Source organism: Uloborus diversus, chromosome 9, assembly GCF_026930045.1.
Source record: "Uloborus diversus isolate 005 chromosome 9, Udiv.v.3.1, whole genome shotgun sequence".
NCBI lineage: Eukaryota > Metazoa > Arthropoda > Arachnida > Araneae > Uloboridae > Uloborus > Uloborus diversus.
The window spans coordinates 50,962,633-50,983,225 of record NC_072739.1 but is presented as its reverse complement, the minus strand read 5'-3'; the positions used below and the strand labels follow the sequence as shown (position 1 = coordinate 50,983,225).

Here is a 20,593-nt window from a genome sequence, read left to right as displayed (position 1 = left end):
AATGTAAAAAAATTTCATTTAACATTTTGTTTCTCCACACTTTAATTTTCATGCAATAACTCATGTTTACAAAAATTTCTTTAACTGACTGCTATAGTTAAAAATATAAGAAGCAGGGTTTTTTTTTTTTCAGCCCTACATTTTTAGCAGAAGAAAAATAAATTACACAACAAGCAAGTTTTAGAGAACTTACAGCCCTTTTTTAAAAGGATAAAATTTGATCAGCTTACTTTCAGATTGAAAAAATGACTCCAGAAATTAATATATATACAACAACTTTAAGAACAAATTTCATTTCATTAGCTCAGTTACTCTTTAGTCCTTTTTACACTAATAAAAATTTTAATGAACACATAAGGTAAATACACCAGTAGTTGCCACTTCAAGGATTATATTCAAAAAAAATAGGATTCCAGCACTACTAAGCATTGGCCACTACTGGCATGTTTACCTTATAGTGTTTGTATGTTATACCTAAACTAGCAAATCTGAGAAGAGAACAGAACATTACAAAAAGAGACAAAGTAAAGGTGACAAACAAAATGTTTTAACAAATATAGCATCATTAAACTTTATTTTAAGTTTTGTCTACATATTTCATTTTTGCAACAGCTATTTTGACAATGGTGTGAGATGGTATATAAATATAAGCTTGATTTCAAATTAGTATCAAACTATCCCTTAGCCCCAACATATAAACTTTATATGAACTACAAATGAGAAAATTCTCACGAGTCAAAAATATAATAAACTTAATAGAATCTTTTATATATATAATAGAATATAAATGCAATTCATAATGTTAATAACCAGGCTAGCCTTCTAGTTCAAGCCCTAAACCGATTTTGTGTCCACCTTGGTTAAAACTTTTTCCATCAATTAGAGTAGACAGAGTTAGTTGAATTCCCTTTCGAAGGCGATGAGTAAATGACAGACCAATTTGACTGCTATTATTAACCTTAGCCTAAAAGATAAAATTGCATTTATGTTAGACACTTCTATAACAAGAAGTACAGTAAACTCCCGATTATCCACCGAATAAAGTGGCATGGTAACCGCGAAAATGCGAAAACCGCGGGTAATCAATAGGTAAAAATTGATACTTAGGGTACACAATAGTTAAAAAATATTAACACTCACACACATACATTTAAATTATAGCTAAAAAGATTCCTACCTTGCATCTACTAACATTGAATAGAAAAAATTCTTGTAAAATCTAAAAGCAAACAATACCACAACCATAAGTTTAAAAAACAAACTGAAAAGACCCGCGGATAATCCAACCACCGCCAATAATCGGAAGTTGACTGTATTGACTATTTATTGCAACAGTTCCTATAAGAATTATTAAAAAGAGAAAATTTCTATAATTTGAAAACAATTGCTTTAAATATAACTTATTATGATTATCAGATAGTTATTACTTCCTCACAGAACAGAAAGCTCAGAGAAGTATCAACAAATCAAACACAGGCTTGCTCTGTTATTTCTTAAAACTCTTCTAGATTTTCCTGTTTTTTGCAACAGTGAGGCAAATCTTTTTCAACATTAGTCAAATGTTTCTCAGTCAAATTATTTTTAATAATGTAGAAAACACTTGATTGCCAATTTTTCTCCATGTGTGAAATAGGGTAAAGTCACCAGTAACAGACAAGGGTCCAGTAACAGTTAGGATTTAAAAATAAGCCTTTTAGGTGGGTAAAACTGATGTTGATGTGGCCCATAAATACTGTGCAAACATCTAGTGTTATCACATTATCATAGTGAATTTTATGAACCAGTTGGTATTTACAAGGCAGTGGTGGAAGGTTATGAACTGCTACCAGCGATATCAGCTAGTGTTCATTTGAATTTAACAAGGATTTAGTTCTGAAAAATAAAAAACTTTTGCACATTTTAAAGAAAAAAAGGGAATTTTGTCTATTACTCATCCTTTCCTCCATCTGTCTGTTGCTGGGTGTCATCAGATTTTTTGGTGTCTGTTACTGAGGATTGGAGCTTTTTTTGCAAATTGAGCAAATAATAAGATAATTCAGAGGATCCAGAAGCAGCCTAACGTTAGATGAGATAAAGTCTAAGTACATTAAAAGGCCCAGAAACTTGAGTTAACCTGAGAGCGATGTCTTAAGCACATCTGTGACTGGTGCCGTTACCCTATGATTTTTGAAATTGGTAGAAAAATTGAGCATTGAATTAACGTGAATAGTAAAAAATACATTTTATTTTGAATGTTTTAAATATGATATTATGAACAAGAACAAAGGTTTTTTTTCTCCATTTAATTAGAATTTAATAACTTTTATGATGACGTTAAAAAAAATCCTCAAAGGAAGTTGTTAAATTGGTTACTACATTGTCCCAAATTCAATTACAAAATTTTAACTCTTACTTTCTAAAAAGTTTGCTAGAAAATGAATCAAATCACTTACTCTGACTGAAGTATCATCATCTAATTTATAAACGCAACCAAGTCCAAATTTAGTTTCATTAGTCCCAGCTATCCAAGTTAATGTCATTCCTGATTCCAGTTTGTCATTGACTTTTTGATACATCAATCCATTAAACTCCTGCCCATCAGCTCTAAAAAATAATAAGAAAGAGTAAACCTATTTGGTTGATTAGAAGATTAATACAATTGACAAACCTTACTCTATAGAATCTGCAGCGTGGTTAAAACTCTACATATATCAGTTTCGAAAGACGATTTGTTTTCAAAGCAATTGTGAAAGTAAAACTTAACACATAATTCTGCCACTGCCACTCCCAAGCCCAAATGAGAAAAGAGGAGGTTGTGTGATTAACTTTGATTGCTTTAACTTTTCAAGTGCTAGTTGGCATTGTTTGAAAGCATGAACTTTTCTACAATAATAAAATAATGGTGTGCCTTTGTACCCAAGGACACATAAGCATGTGTACCCACAGACGGTGGTTTTTGTCTCCTTGGGTCACACCCCAGTCTTCTTACAATGTGAAGAACCTCAAAATGGTGCCATGTCATCAACGTCCAAAATGTGCTTTCAACAATAATGATGAATTTGAAGTAAAGATTGAAGATATAGTGTTGAAGTAACTCCATACCTGTTTTCATTTGAAGTCAACTTTTCTAGATTTTTGTTGGTTTAATCTAAACTGAGTTTTTGTAATGAGTTAATTTTGTTAAATGTTTCAATTTGCATATAAATTGAAGTTATTATGTAGTTACATAGAGAGTCATACTATCATGAATCTAGTTATATTTTTGTTTAAAAACATTAAGTATTCATAACATCATTAACTCTCTTAAGAGTAATAACTTCTTTTAAAGTTCACTGACGTTAAAAATTAAGGAAAATTTAAAAAAGGGAAAAAACCTTCGGTTAATTTTCAAAGTTTAATTTCTGTTGAATATTTTATTTCATGTTATTTTCAATGGATGTTTAAAGTATTTATATAAAATGGCTTACGAAAATGTATTGAGTATAATTTTTTGACTCAGATCTATTTATATATAATTTTTTTTATATATCCATGGGTACAAAGGCACCTCTCCATGGGGTGAACGGGGCGTTGTACCCACGGACAAAAAAGATGATTTTTAAGAAATTGTTTTTGAAGTTGAAAACTTTGAGATTTTTACCTGACAAAAATTGCCAAATTAGATGGTAAGTTGTAGATTCTGCCGTAAATATTTTCCGATCTATTATCCATTCCCAGACACCAGCAGAAATTGTATAGTAAATTTTGTCCGTGGGTACAGCAGTTTCCCCTACCCATGCTCAGAAAACTGCATTGACGAACTGCCTCTCAAATAGTTTAAGAACAATTCAATGAATATCTCTTGTATTAACTTGGCACATCTTTCTACTCATACCCCGTTTACGTTTGCATTCATCCATCATAGTTTGATGTGCTTAAAGGCGGGAGACACTGTTGGCAGAAAAATACATGATTTAATCTTCGTGACATCAATGAATGCAACTGATGAACTCAAAATTTTTATTTAATAAAAACATTTTTCTATTTTATTTAATGAAGTTCACAAAATATGAAAAAAATTAGTCTACAATTGCAAGACGTCGTGAATTTTGAAAAAATAGTTGCTTTTGGGCCTTTTTTGACCAGTTCTTATCAAAAAAGTCACTATAGTATCCTGTGGTCAGAAATAGTCACGAAAGTAGCTTTTTTTGTCGCCAGTGGCAATCCTATAAAAACATTGCTTAACTGCAGCTACTAATTTTTGCAAAATTTCCACCTGTCATCAAGATTATGAATGGACAAAATTTGGTTTTATTGAGTCCAAAATAATATTTTTCCATAATGAACACATTTTGTAGATAAATGTATCAGTAGAATCAAAAATACTTCAAATTCATTTATGTTTAATAAAATAAATTGAAATGTGTTTAATTGAATAATTGGATGAGTTTGAAAGCACTTACACACTAGAATGGAATACAAAATCCCCTAGAGAATAACCAACACCAACATTAGTTTTCGTTAGCTGATGTCTTGCCAAATCATGTGAAAATTTCGCACCCACCAACCAGTTTTGATAGCTAGAAATAAAAATTTCAGTCAGTACAGGAATAGTTTACTTTACAGAAACAATTTAGATTTCTTGTGAAATGCATAAAATTAGAAATTACAAATAGATGATAAACAAAAAATATTAAAACCAACACTTAAACAAGGTTCATACTCATTTTTAAAAGTAAAAATTAAGGACTTTTTAAGGACTCTCAAAATATTTTAAGGACATGTAAGGGAAATCATTAGATAACTATAGGCATACCATTTAAAAGTTTTCCATGGGGAGGGGGGCAAAGTACATGATACATATTATATATACACATGCACAAATGCATCATTTTTTCCAAAAAGCAGGGAGAGGGACAATTGACTGGGATGTCCCATTATCAGTGAATAAAATATTAAAATTTCATACATCACAGGGATGAGAGTGACCAAAGAGCAAAAAGGAGGAAATCCCCCCCCCCCCCCCAAAAAAAAAAAAAAATCTTAAAATCAAGCAGAAAAGGGATTAGATAAAAATAGCCCATAGATTCCATGACATTCCAAGATTCAACAAAAAAATGGTGAATTAACCAGAACGAAAGTTTTTCCCTATAAATTATGCTTGAAATGATTGGGTAGTAATTAATTCAGTACATGGCACATATTGTTCTTAAAACATAGTATTTATTTCTCAAATTTCAGTCATAATAAAAAATAAAAAAGGGGATAGCTGTAGAAAATTAGTCGTTTATTAAAGCATTATTTTTCAGCATACATGATTGGAGTGAAAGGCAAATTGAAGGAAGATAACTAGAATCTCTTTTCTTCAAGATATTTAAACTAGTGTTTCGTTATTATTGCTTTTAATCTGTTATAGTTACTAAAATCCCATTTTGAACAAATTTGTTATATTCTACTATTTCTCACAAGTTTGTTTATTTCTATATAAATTTAAATTTTGAAAGAGAGGAAGCAATTTCTAACTCCTGAGTCCTCCAATAAAGGGGTTGATGGAGCCAGATTTTAATCTTGGCTGTCTCACTCAATTATATCAATATATATATATATATATATATATATATATATTTTTTTTTGGGGGGGGGGGGGGGAATATTTACAAAAAACATTTGAAAATAAATATATATATATATATATATATATATATATATATATATATATATAATTGATTATCCTTTCTCCTCATAATTTGGTTTTAAAAACTTCATAATACTATTTCATGATAAAAGAAAAAAAAATGAAGTTTAGTAATTTAATAATGAAATTCCAAAAAATTTCAGGCCATAAAGCCTAACCTAAGCCATTAGAGCTTCACCATAAATGTTTTGAAAGCTTTTTTAAAAACATAAAAACAGTAACCACGCCAATTTTAAATACAGAGACTGAGAGTTGGACCACATTGTTTGGATAGTCTTTCGCATTTTTTCTAAAATAAACTTAGGAAATAAAAAATATTTTTGAAATAATGAAAAAAATATACAGATATGAGGTAGCATATGGTAAAAAACCTTCCATTATTTAAAAAGATTGAAATATTTGCAGAATGCGAAAAGATTGAAATCTCAAACAAGGCAATCAATTTTCGGCGAAGCACGTTTAAACGTAGTTGGTATGTCTCCAAAACATACGTTTGTGGCAGATATTGAGGAGGATAAAGATTTGAAGGAGCAAAAAAGAAAAAATAAGAAAAAAGGACCATACTCGATAGTTTTTTAAAAAATAAGAAAATTTTCAGAAAATTAAGGACTTTTTAAGGGTTTTTTAAGGACCTTAATTTTGCTTGATGAAATTAAGGGTTTCCTAAGGGTTTTTTTAAGGACGTACGAACCCTGTTAAAAAAAAATAAAGATTCATTTCACTTCCTTCACAGCATGCACACGCATTTCCCCCAATCCTCCTTTTCAAATTCCTAGCGTTGGCAACCCCCTATCTGAAATTGCTCTCTCCTTGAGGATTGTGGGAGATAGGCTGTGGTTGTTTCTAATCGACCCCATCTCAAAGCGAACATACTTAAGACAAAAACAAAGAATCAGTTTCATCTGTTATTTTGACAGTGCTACTGTGAGTATAGGCGATACATTGATTTGTGAAAATCTTAGAAAGTTACTGTGCATTGTGTCACACATTGACTGGAATTGGCTACAATGAATGCTTTAAAAGATGAAAATATGAGAAAATTTTCATTGATATTTTAAAAGAAGTATGTTCCTTCTATCAAAGCAGCCTAAAAACACCAAGAACTCAAAGCTGTTGGGGATATTTTGATGAGAAACTTCTTTCCCTTTATGGAATTTATAGCTTCATACTACTCCACAAGCTGTGAAGGAGCTACTTTATAATTTGGGGGAGTCATGATCTATATGGATAAAGCTACTTTATCAGAATTGGGAAAAAACAGTATCAACATAAAATATTTTTGGAAGAAAAAAAGAACAGACTTCAAAACAGCAGCTGGAAATTGCACTAAAAAGTAAAAAATTAGTCGCACACAGATTTAACGAACTTCTATTTAACAAATTTCGCGATTTAGTGAATTTTTCTTTTCCCTTGATTAAAATGAAGGCAAAAATCCCTATTTACCGAATGATAAACCTCAAATTAATGAATTATTTGCAAAATGATTTATCCATACTGTCCAAAGCAGAAAAAGACTTTTCTTGGAATCTGCAATATTTAACGGGCAAGGGGACAGCCAACGAATAGAGATTTTGATGCAAAAAGCCATAATAAAACTCCCATTAAAACTGTTACTTTTTCAAAAGCTTTACATGGCCTGGAAACTAAAAACATATCTTGTGCAGAGGCTGTAAATGACACAGTATTTTCTTCTTCACTCCATAAAGTCGAAAAAGAACTACTTCGAGTCAAGTATCAAAGAAATTTTCAAACATCCATTACTCAGTACTTTAAAATTTCAAATTAACTTGTGTGTAATAAGTCACGGAATGTTGAATAAAAAGTGTACTCTTTCTAATTATGGATATTTTTGCGCAGTTGCTTTTATTAGAGCTTTTAGATAAGGTAAGTGCAATTAAAAAAAAAAAAAATCACACCCCCATATTACGATGAACCCTGATTTAATGTATAAAAGTATCAGTCCCGATGAATTTGTTGAATCGGGGTCCGACTGTATTTTATTCTTTCAACACCATCCATACTACTAGTCTAATATTCGGCTGCAAAATTCCGCACTCATCAGGTATAAAGTCAAAATCGAATTTTTATATTACATTATGAAAAGGGCAATGTGTTTTGGCTAGGTCGCCTAGCAAGAAGTGCATGCAAGTATTTTTTATCAAATTAATATTGTTTGACATTTTGGGGTAAAAATGACGCATTTGTTATTAAAATAAACTATACTCTACTTGAAATATACCTAAGGAACTTGAAAATGTATGGTTACTGTTGCGCAACTGGCCGCAACCTATTTCCAGTCACATGTAAACGGGTATTGGTGCATGTTTATGCTCTCATAAAGTATAGTCATCATTTATACATCAAATTTAAGCTAATTTTTTTCTGAACTTGATTAACTAAGGTTTTCTATGCAAAAATGGCCGCAAGTGGGGGTTGCCACCTGTTAAAGATTGCTTAGAATGAAAGACTTAGCACTTCACAATATTCGTTCGACAGGGATGGCGATGGCCAGCTCTACGCATGGACGTACCCAGAGGAGGGAAAGGTTGGGCAGCTCCCCCCCCCCCCCACTTTAAAAAGAAAAAATATTTAGAATTAAAAAAAAATAGACGGTTGTTTCAATTTCTAAATTTATCAAAGAGTTCATATGTAGTACTTGTTTCTGAGTTTGAAGTGTATACATCTTCTTTGGGAGCTCATTGAAAAGGGAAAGTAATTGGTGTTTACTTGAGTTCATACCGCACTCGTTTTAGAATTTCATTGCTTCAAAAATCTTGGAATAAAAAAGGGAGGAAGGTGCTAAAAACCAGTCTCCTAACTGCCCAAATATTGCGCCTTTTCAGGTGCATCCCAAACTTCAAATTTTATCAGGGTGGAAACTCAATGGACCGAATGGAATTCCGAATCCCCGAATGATGATAATTCACCTAAAGGAACTCCAAATTTTGCCAAATGATATTTTTATCATATCGTCAAACAAAACTTTCCGAATGGTGATATTTTTGCCATATCGTGAAACAAAATTTGCCCATCAGGGCTTCCCTACGACTGCCTCCCCCCCTCTCCTTTCTTGGTTGAGCTGGATACGCCCTTGGTTGTACGAGTTTTTAAAGTCATCGCGCATGCGTCAATTGTTAGTGTTTTCAACCAAAGGTGCAAACAGTAGTAGAAACGAATTTCAAATGCTCCAAAAGAAATAAAATTAATAAATTTTTGTTGGTTACATTAAAAATCCATATACATATAACATGTATATGGTAATAACAGTAATATTAATTTGATAAAAAATACTTGCGGGCACTTCTTGCCAGGCAACCTAGCAAAACACATTGAGCCTTTCATAATGTAATATAAAAATTTGATTTTGACTTTATATTCGATGAGTGCAAAATTCTGCAGTCGGATCTCGTACTATACGAGAAAATATATATTTTTAAATCAGAGCTAAAAACATTTGGGAAAGCTACATATTACCATTTTTCATGAAAACCAGTCAAATTTTTGTTCAAAACATTCATACCACTATACAGATAGGTTCTTATCAATGTAATGTCAAACCCGAGGTACATCTACAGCGTCGACACAGCCCACACCATCGACACAGTCCATACCACCGGTAAATCATGTACAACCTTCACACTCCTCAAAATCAACATTCTTGGTTCCTGTTTCTCCCTTTCACGGAGACTCGAGAATTTTTTTTTGCGAACAAATCAGATATAATTCAGGTTAATGGGTGGTCGGATGATGATACAGTAGAAACTCTAATTTTGTGCCACTAGGCCACAGAAGGACTTGGGGAAATTCTTCCACATTCAACGGAGGGAATCATAACAATGGCAATTTTAGGAATTACAACAAGTCAAGAGGCACATACAACAGAAAAGCTGTTTTTTTTTTAAAGTAGAGCCAATTGGCACAATAATGATAACAATGACACATCAAAGGGAAATAACGAGTTTTTGAATACATCTTTCACAACACGGGACTTAGATTTCCCTATTACTTCACACCAAAGGATGCAAGACTATTGTCAAACACAATGTTCTTCAAATGCATTAAAATTGCTGCATGATTGTCAAAATCAAGGCTCCATTTTATTTAATAAGAATTCTAACCACCTTTGTGAAGACAATTGCTCATTCAAAATTCGGAATGATATTATCGGTTTGTGTGGTCAGATAAATCACAATGTTAGAAATCCTGCTGTTTTTGGGGACATGTCTGTTCCACTGCCACCACATCCACCTTGGTCGGTCCCTTCATATGTGACATATAACCAACCTCCCCCTGTACAGGACTTAGGTGTAAATCATGCTGTCCCATCTAGTGTATCAAAGAGAACTCCTCAGAATTCGCGAGGAAGGATAGTACTATGAAAGACTGTACAAACCCAAACTAGTCCGAAGAAGCATGTTGAGTTAAAATTGTCACCTCATGCTGTCGGGTTTATTCCTTCAGCAAGATGTGATAGTATATCACCACAAGAAAACATTAACTCTCACTTATACAAAGTCCAAGTACCTCTTTTGCCTATCAATATTGGCCAAAGGATCTGTACTTTTCTTGTCGACACGGGGTCCTCCATTTCAATTTTGTCTACTGAAACATTCAAAAACATCAAAGGCCTGACCAAATACAAGAATCTCTCACCTGCAGTCTATCTCAACCGTGAACTCTTCAAATAACTTCAAGAGTTGTGTAGAGTTTTCCTTTAAAATTAAGACAGTATTTTTCAGGCATAATTTTTTTGTTATCGACCTCCAGGAAAATTCACCTTTCCAAGGTATAATAGGTTTTGACTTTTTAACAAAATTCAATATTTCAATCAACCCATCTGATGAATCATTGTCTTATAATGATCAAAGGTTTTCACTATTAGGCCCTGAAAGACCCAACCATTGTGTATCGAACACAACTGCCACCAACACTCCTATCGAAAACAACACTGAAAATGACACTAGTCCGGACTTGGATCCTGAGAAACAATTTCTTGTTTACATCAAATGTAAATCTATCATACCTCCCAATACTGACAGATTCATTGAGGCATACATTGACTGCAAGGAAGACAATGTTGAAGGAAACTTTCTTTTCACTATGACCAAAAACAAGACCAACATTACAATTATGGACTCCATTCTTGCTTTTCCTCATGAAGAAAATAGTGATACTGAGAGAAGACAAAATAAACAAATTTTCTTCCACTTACCAATTGAAAATAAAACTAATGTAAACATACACTTAAGAAAATGTGCCTCGGTAAACTTGAATTGATTGAACATATCAAGGAAATAGAACACCAACTGAAGAGTCGAATTTGAATTTTATCCAGGCGTCACCTGATATTATAGAACTACGCAAACAAGAATTCAACTTTGAGAATTTTCAAATTAGCCACCTTACAACAGAACAACAAAAGGTCATGTGAGACCTGTTACAAGAAAACTTTCAAGCCTTTTCATCATCACTACTACGAAGTCTAGGTCACACTGACAGGGTGCCAGTTCGGTTTAACTTCTTACATGACTACCCTGTCAAGACTTTGCCCTTTCCAATCCCTCAAACACTGCAAGCCAAAGTGCAAGAACAGATTAAACAGTTACAGGAGGCTGACATCATTTCACGACATCTTGGAGATTTGGGTTCGACAATACTTCTGGTCCGTAAAAAATCCGATGGGTCAGGAAAACAAAAGTACAGGCTAGCAGTTGACCTACGCCTTGTAAATAGTCTCATTGCACAGTCATCCTATCCCTTGCCAAAGATTCACATGATCATTGATTCACTTGCCCAGTACAAGTACTTTACTTCACTGGACTTACTTTCGGCATATCACCAGGTCCATCTCCCAGAACATCTTCAAGAGAGATTCTCTTTTGTTTCACCTTTTGGCACGTTTAAATACAAAAGATTATGCTTTGGCGTTAGAGGAGCATCTTCGATTTTTCAGAACCTTTCTGACAGTATTATTGAGGACACCAACTTACCTGGAATATATTCATTTCAAGACGACTATATCATTGCTGCAAATGATTTTCCAAGTATGGTTACTAAGCTCAAGGCATTGTTGAACACCTTTAAAACCTACAACATAACCTTGGCACCTGCCAAGTGTAAATTTTTTTTAGATACCATTAATTACCTAGGGTTTCAGTTAGCACAAAACAAGGTCATGCCCATCTCTACAAATATTGAAAAAATAACATCTTTTCCAACCCCCAAAACAAAGCGCCAACTCAAGCAGTTTTTCGGTGTTTGTTCCTACTATCGGTCACTTATTCCGAACTTTTCAAAACTTACACAACCACTGAATGCGCTTACACATCGTAAGGCGACCTTTCGCTGGTCCGAAATAATGAGCAGTGTTTTCAGAATTTGCAGAAATTTTTTTTTTCAAGCCCTTTGTCACCTCACCAGATTGGTCAAAAGACTTTTATCTGAATACAGATGCGTCCAACATAGTGATAGCCGCAGTACAACTTCAGGAAAAGAATGACATCTTGGTACCAGTTTCGTACTATAGCAAGGCCCTTTCACCTAGTGAATCACGATATCCCGCCATCAAATTAGAGCTTCTGGCTATTGTCAAGGGAATTGAAGCTTTTAAGTGCCACCTATATAACAAGCATTTTTACATACTCACCGACAGTCGACCACTGAAGTACTACAAGAAAACTTCTTCTCCAGCCTCACTGACAACTCGTTGGCTACTTGCTTTGAGTGTCTATCAGTTTACATTCCTCCACATCCCTGGAAAAAGGAATTTCCTCCCAGACTATATTTCTAGAACACCTTTGGATGATAATAAAGAAGACTTAGTATCCCATCCTGCATTGATTTATGATACCAATGCACCAGTAGTGGAGATAGCTCAGGAAGACAACGAAACATTTCTTGAAGTGGTTCAGACAGAAGTAAACACACTCCCTCTAAGTCAAATCCCCCCACACAGCCAAGACTTTTGCCAGGCCAATCATCTCCTGCACAAGGATACCTTGGAATATATGCTAAACATCACCAGCAATGTACAAGACAATCCACTACTTGAAATTTCAGGACATACTTTTGTTAGGGAACAGCTAAAAGACCCACAGCTATCAATCATTTACAACAACATAATTAATAAGAAAAATGAAGATAAACACAAGAATTATTTTATTGATGCTAATACTAAAATACTCATGTATATAAAGAATAATGATGAGAACTCCATGGTAACTGAAAATAAGATAGTTGTCCCTGACTCACTCAAGCCAAAAGTATTAAGAATATCTCACCTCTCTCATCTTGGCGTACAGAAAAATTTTGCTACAATTGCCGCAAAGTTCTTCTGGAAGAATTATTTTGTTGACACAGTTAATTTCATTGCCTCTTGCACTGTCTGTGTGGTTAACAAACCACAGAGAATCCCACAAGAACTTTTTGGGGAAACGATGACACCTACACGGCCCGGTCAATTTGTGACTATCGACATTGTTTCATTATCTAGCAACTTAAACATTCTGTCATCTAACAGGCAACTCTCAAGGCATGTTGAGTTGTATACTCTGAATAATATTTGATCCAATTCAATGGTTCAGAAAATCTTTGACTACATAACCACATTTGGAAGACCGGAATTGATTCTGTCAGACTTGGGGGCACAATTCACCTCGGAAGTTTTTGAAGAATTTAATAAATTATTTAACATTAAATTAAGACACACGACCAGCGGAAATCCAAAAAGCAACAGTCTAAGTGAGAGGATCAATGGCTCGATAAAATCATCGGTGAGATCTCTCATGCAGAATAACTTCAAATTCGAGCATGCTGTAGCAATACACAAAGCTATATACAACGCCTCCAGGCACAAGACACTCGAGTTTTCTCCTAACTCCGTTCATTTCAGAAGACAACTGTCCCTCCTGACAGATGTAGTTAACTTCAACATCAACACTTCACTGAACAAAGCCTTTGAGCTACACCAACTCCTCGAAGAGCTGCAACAAACTTGTTTACAAACAAGTCTACATCATAATTTCAAAAAAAGCAGTGCAGAACACCAGATAAGCCACAAAAGCCAAGTTACGGAAATTCTCGGTTGGAGACTGTATATCTCAGGTCGAAAAATTCTTTCCGTCCCTCATTTTCAGGACCATTTATTGTGATAGAAGTGGTTACACCTGTGTTGGTCACTATACAACTGACTGACAACCCAGCGGCTTCTATATTTAAAGTCCATATAGACAGACTCGGGATTGTATCTACAAGGCGTCCCTACCCGGACAGCCCAGTCCCGGAAACAACGGTTGCCAGTCCACCTGTTTCTGAAAATGAAATTATTGATTCTTGTACTAATCCTACCGCTATTCTAGTTCCCTCTCACCCCTACAACCTTAGGAGAAGGAGGTAAGCTGTCTCGATGTCACCGGCGCGCCTTCGACTTGATGTTACACTACTACTAGCCCGCTTCACCTGATTTACCGGTGGCCATGCCGTATCATCTGAGGTCCGCCACTCCTGGAGCGACTCTTCATGCCATCTTTATGCTGATGACCTTTTGCCAGGCTGTAGACTCTCGGTCCCTGATGTGATCCACGACAGCATCAAGTTTCACAGAGTCCAAGTTCCTGAAAGACACTGCCTACTGGTTCATCATTAGCAGGTCTGCATCTGCTGTTCTGTGTTATATGCTGCACCAAGGTACTGTTCAATATTCATCAGTGATATCCATTCGGACACTCTACCACATCTACTTCATAAACTCTGCGTTTTCTTCTTCGAACTGGTGCTATTTTGAAGCATATATGTATTTTTTATTAATAGGTTTAATTTCTGTGAAGCATATCTTACATCATACAATTAGTTTTAACAGCATTATATCTTGCTCAATGTACGCGGGTGACAACGCGCAGTCCACTGTTGCCACGATACGCTCACTGCTTTTTTAGTCATGATCTCTCTTTTGTCACATGTATGTATTTAATATGAATTTTATATGAACAAAACAGTTTTATTGAAAACTGGATTTATTTAATGTTTGTACGCACTAGGTCTGTTAATTACTGGAGTAACAAAGATTTCTCATCCTAAATGTTATAATTTCCAATTAAGTCATCTTTGGTATGAGTCTGCCTGTTACCAGTATTTTTTGACTTCACTGTTTTCTACTAAACAACGGTATAATAGGTCTTTGAGCAGTAAACCAATTTATTTGCTTGACTGCATTGGTTGATGTAAACCATTGTTGATTCGTACTCCCTACTGACCCATTTCAAAATTATGCGCACTTTCTTCCCTTTTTGGTTTACCAGCCTCATTTGGCGCTTCCCTTAATCTTGTCCCTTTGAAAAAAAAAAGGGTTAGCTTTGTAAATTAATGCATTCAATCTCTTTTTATCCCATAGTGTTCTACGAAATTGATGATGAGTGCTCCATCGATGCTTTCCCACATATTACCAGCAACGTTTGCCTACTTGCATCGTAAAATTTCTTCCATTGCTGGAGGGTGTATTTCACTCTTTACTGAGGTTTACTCGATGAAATTTCGTGCATTAATGTGGAAAATCTGTTTAGAACTACCTTTGAGAATTATCTTGTGCTCCCAGTCGAATTGTTTTTTCTATTTTAAACAGTGGGCTAATCCCACACATTGTGCATTGTACTTTTTGTCGCATTTCGTTGTAAATATCTCACTTCACCCACTGACTTCTGTTGTTTATATGTAATGCATGCTGCAGCTCTATTATGTTGTACAAATGTATTCAGTTTTATTGAAGGCTTAGTGTTTACAATTATGTGGTCCGACCCGCTCTAGTTCAGTATTGCAACTAAAGGTTTGATGTCTTATGTATTTAGCTCCGTTCGATAAGACTGCCTCTGCTCAGAATATCATGTTGCCCTAGCTTTCGCCTGCTCCACCCCTCTTGGAATTTTTTTTTCCAACTTTGGCTTGGCGGAAGAATGTGAGAGAGTGTCTCACATGTTAAATATAATCTATGATACAACCCCCGTAAATTAATATATCCGCCCTTTGCATAATACGAAAGGCAAAATTTCTTCGAGTTTTCCTCCGCTCTGGGTCAAGGTTAAAATCGTGACCGAAGCAAGAGTTCTTTCCCACCTGCTTGGCGAGGGTGCCATTTTCAAAGGCGGGAGGCTATATATGGAACCTGATTGGTCAAGAGTTGGTAGTTTTGTGGTCAGTGACCCAATTTCGAGGGTAGCTGGAATGCTTTGTATGAAAACCTAGCCTCACTGTTTTTCTGCAGTCTGTACTTTACTTGAGTCTTAGGAGCTGCAGAGTTTGGACGGACAAACCGGCCCAAGGAAGTTTCTGATGGCAGTGGAACAGAATTTACCCTTATAGCTTGGATTTTCTTTCTTTTAATTTCCAATTTAATTTTTCTCGGAGCAATTGTTTTCTCATGTGGTATAATCTTTTTTGTTTAAACTCTATTTGCGCGGACCACCTAGAAATATCTAACGCATTCGTATCTTTCTGTGATATTCAAGCGAGGTGCTAAATGCATACTTTTTTTTTGTGATCTGACATGTAACATCTCTTGTGATTTGTATTACCTGGTTAATAGCCTATAAATTGCTAAATCATGTTTAACAGTGTAATTTTGACATGTGTTCATTAAAGTATTAGTCAAGTTAAAACAGCTGTTTTTTCCTTTCCTTTTTAGTGGTCCAATGCTCTCTTTTTTCAGCACGATCTTTGCGGCTAAATTTTTTGGTCATCTGCAGAAGTGTTTTTGGTTATTATTTTTATTATGTTCTAATGTACACCTATTTATAGTACTAAAACTATGTTTGCGCACCTCGAAACCTCTCGACCATATTTAGGTGGGTTTCGGGATCCCGGAGCCAGTGTGATTTTCGCATCTCATTTTTCATCTCCAACGATGAGGTAACCTTGGCCATAAAGTAAGTGCCCTTGTCTACCTGTCGGGTTTTGCGACTCATGTCATACATACTGTAGTTTCACCCCTTTTTTTCTAAATTCTGCCGCTGGGCTGAAACGGGTGAGCTTGTTCCATGTTCTAATTGCACCTTTCCTGTTAACGAAGTTTCTCTTTAACATGAAATGATTTTTGATGAAATGTTGTTGGCTACAAATGTTTTGATTTGTGTCGCACGGCTCAGGCCACTGTTGACCTTGTTTGTGTTTTCTAACACAGGCCTGGATCATCCTTCACGATTGGCAATTCCCCCCCCCCTTTTTTTTTACTTTTTAGGGGTGTAGCATGAGCCTTTGGCACAACTGCTTTGTACTAATTCAAACACTAGATCGCCGCTACACACTCGATCTTGTCATTTTGACCATGACATTAGCCCACTACACCACAACTACAACTGAAACAATGAGAGTGAATAAACTTCATGTTTCCTACAGAAAAACCTTCATTCAAAATTCTCATAATGATTTTCCATTAATATTATTGTTGTACGGCAATGAATTTATGTAACAATGGGTTTTGTATTTAATCACTTAATAGGGAAATTACATAAAGTTTACTTTTTCTGCCCATAACTTTTTTTTTTTTTGAAGAACAAATATGGTCAATCAAAGGTATGGGCCCTAAGAGCATCCTTTACCCCTATCCATTAAAAAAAGAATTATCAAAATTGGTTGACTAGGTGAAACAATGACCCGACAAAAAAAAATACTAGATGAACTGATAAATGCCCCCTGTTTGAAGTCGGATAAAAATTAATAGTAAGAGCATTTGCCAAATTTATTTGTCTTATGCAAGATATGATGAATACATGTCACGCATAAGACTGGCCCATGAATCAGAAAAATTTTAACCGAGATTCATTTCCATAAAAGATTTAATCTACTCTTAAGATACTACTTAAATAGATACCACTTTAGGTACAACTTTATAAAAGAAACTGAACAAGATAATATGTGAAAATGAAGAAACATTGCAGGAGTTTGGAAAAGATTTGAATATTGAAGGCTCTGAAATTAAGCATTGAAGCATAAAATTATGAAAGTATAAGTTACTATGACAAGCAAAAAATAATTTTGAGAAACACTGCTGCAGGTTCATTCCGGAGTAAGGTTGATGACATTTGCAGAGATATTTACTATGAATGCTGTTTAATTGTTCAATACAGTTTTGAATAGTACATTCTCAGCAAACAGATGATTATTTTATTTATTCTCTGCTTGAACTGGATTACCCCCCCCCCCCCCCCCCCCCCCCGTCCCATTTAAGCCTCATGAGTTCCTACTTTTATTATGTGATTTTTTCTTTCTTGAGCAGGTGTACTTCCTTTTTTTAGCAGACTTAATTTACTTTTTTAATTGGTTAAATGCTTAGAATTCAATTTTGAGATTTGAAGGAATGTTTAAAAATGAAAAAGAAAGATTGGTCTAAAGACTTCTTTTAACAAACTCGATTTCATTTTGACAGGTGAACTAATGTTTGAGTGTTTTTATGGGTGGATGTTTTACAATTGGTGCTATTACCAATAAAACTAACCACAACACTATTTGTTGAATTACAGCCATTAGTAGAGTAATAAAAAACTCTCAAACATGTGGTTTTTAAGAGAATAAAAATAATTTTAATAGTGGAACCTATACTGCGCTAAAAAAGAAAATTTAGGCCCAAACTAAAGCAGAGCATACAACTAAAAACTGAATTATTTACAAGAAAAACTGGTGATTTTTAAAACACTTAAAGAAGCCAAGATTAAACCTTGAGCAAAAATTAATCACAATTTAAACAAAAAAAAATCTATCAACAAGGTTTTGAATAGTTCCCCTAGAGAAAGAATAGAAATCAATTTGATTAACTAATATAGAGGGAATAAGGTTACGGTTGCTAAAGCTGAAGCAAATCTTAAAACGCAGCATTTTTCTCAAAGCAAAATCAAACAAAAAATAGGCAAGATTAACATTTCCTTTAAATTAAATAAATTATTTTTTTCAAAAATGCAGCAAATCACTTACTTCAAAACTGCAGCACCATGAAATTGGGGAGCACTTTGATCTATATCCACATCTCCATTCAAATGAACATGATCATTTTTATAGGCTGTTTTAATTGTTCCAGCTTTTTTCCTATAAAAAAAAGTCAATGTAATAAAAATGCTGATTCTAGTAATGAAACTATATTCACGGTAGCGCATGCAAGGCTGAACACATCAGCCATTACTTAATGAAAGAAAACATATTTTAAATAATGACATGTTAATTTATATCATCAGTATCATTTTTAAACATTAGGCTTTGACTATTACTAACTTTCACCTGGGTGACAAGTAGAAACAATTTAGATGTGCATCATACATCGCTCAGTTGAATAACTTTTGGTTAAAAGGGTGTAAATCAATGTGATTCATAAGTTGACGTATGCCATTTCAATAAAAAAACCTATTCAATTAAGACAGTAGTTTTGCTGCCAGACATTTGGAAATTAGATATAATTATAAGTAGTTTCACTTAATTTGGGGGCACGGCAGTGCCCCCCGCCAAGTCAAGCGCGAAGCAAACACTGCCGTACCATCCTTTACTGGAACCATTTCGCCGCATTTTCAGGCCCCTATTTGAGAACCTTCTGATGAGACTAGAACGCAGAAATTTTCGTCATCCAGTAAGCTATAATCACATACTTAAAATCCAAAATTTCAAGTCTGTAGGTCATTTAGTTCCGAAGTTAAGCGAAAGCAAAGTTTCGCATTTATGACACTCACTCACTCATGATCATCAAAATAGAACTAGTACTTCCCATAAACTCAGAGAGGTGAAATTTGGTACAGAGTTAGGGTTTGATGACTACATAAAGGGAAAACTATAAAAACTAGACTAACCGCCTTTACAAAAAATATTCAACTTTGTGGGCCGCTTCATTTGATGTCAAAAATCGAAAGCCTGAAGTATCTAATGAAGAACCCTCAGCTGGTCTCAGCTGTATTAGATATGGTAATGCCCCCTTCTACTATTGGTACATCAAAAAATCGATTGTCATTGCGAAAGTTCAGCGTAGTGAGACACATCTTCTAATTTAATCTAGCCTAACTTTAGTCTACTCGAACATTACAGAAATTAAATGTTTCTACAAAAAGAAGTGAAATCCCACCAAAAACATTCTGTAAAAAACTAGCCAAGTCTCGATGGAGCTGTTTGTTTATCTCTAAAAAGTAATGAAATCTAAACAAAGTCATGACAAGTCGAAGGTTCCTTACTGCGATTTCTTTATTGTTATAGTTAATGTTGTGTGACTTGGCCGTTAAAGGGTACACAAGGGTACAAAACCAGGTGCTCCATGACACGATTGCACCAATCTGTCGCCAGAACCACTACCCATTGACGATGGAAAATTGCCACTTGGAAAACGTGTAAACAAAATTGACTTGTACCCACTAACGTATAAAGAATGTTTAACGGCCAAGTCACACAACATTAACTATAACAATAAAGAAATCGCAGTAAGGAACCTTCGACTTGTCATGACTTTGTTTAGATTTCATTACTTTTTAGAGATAAACAAACAGCTCCATCGAGACTTGGCTAGTTTTTTACAGAATGTTTTTGGTGGGTTCATATTTTTTAAAACAACATCAAATATTTTGCTTGACCTTCAGTGCTTAATAAAGGTGTAAAATTAAAAATATTAAACCAGCACTTCAGCACCAACTTACAGTACTTGAAAGCTTGAATCCCAGGGGTGCCCACAGGGGGGATTATGGCGCAAGTTGCGCCATCAAAGTTTTTGGGGGGGGATTTTTTTTCCAGAGTTTTTTTTCTTTAAAACATAAAATTTTTGATTTTTGGAAGGAAAAAATATTTAAACTTATTCAACAAGAAATAGATGCATAAATACTTTTTTCACGTACTCCTTTCCACAATTTAATGACCGTGTCTCTTTTTCAATAAAGGGAACATCAGAGACAGGATGGATTTGGTGTTCGTTTCAAAGCTGGATCAGGCGATTTGC

At 34.7% G+C, this 20,593-nt stretch overlaps 1 protein-coding gene across 1 annotated transcript in view; it reads right to left on the bottom strand.

Annotated features, from left to right (window-relative positions):
- Positions 1-545: 545 nt before the first annotated feature.
- LOC129229352 (voltage-dependent anion-selective channel protein 2-like) overlaps positions 546-20,593 on the bottom strand; it is a 42,487-nt gene continuing 22,439 nt past the window's right edge. The window contains exons 5-8 of the mRNA XM_054863642.1: positions 18,607-18,717; positions 4,422-4,538; positions 2,433-2,583; positions 546-964 (exon numbers count right to left, since the gene is read on the bottom strand). Of these exons, the coding sequence (XP_054719617.1) occupies positions 815-964; positions 2,433-2,583; positions 4,422-4,538; positions 18,607-18,717 (529 nt within the window). The 3' untranslated portion in view covers positions 546-814. The remainder of the gene's footprint in view (positions 965-2,432; positions 2,584-4,421; positions 4,539-18,606; positions 18,718-20,593) is intronic.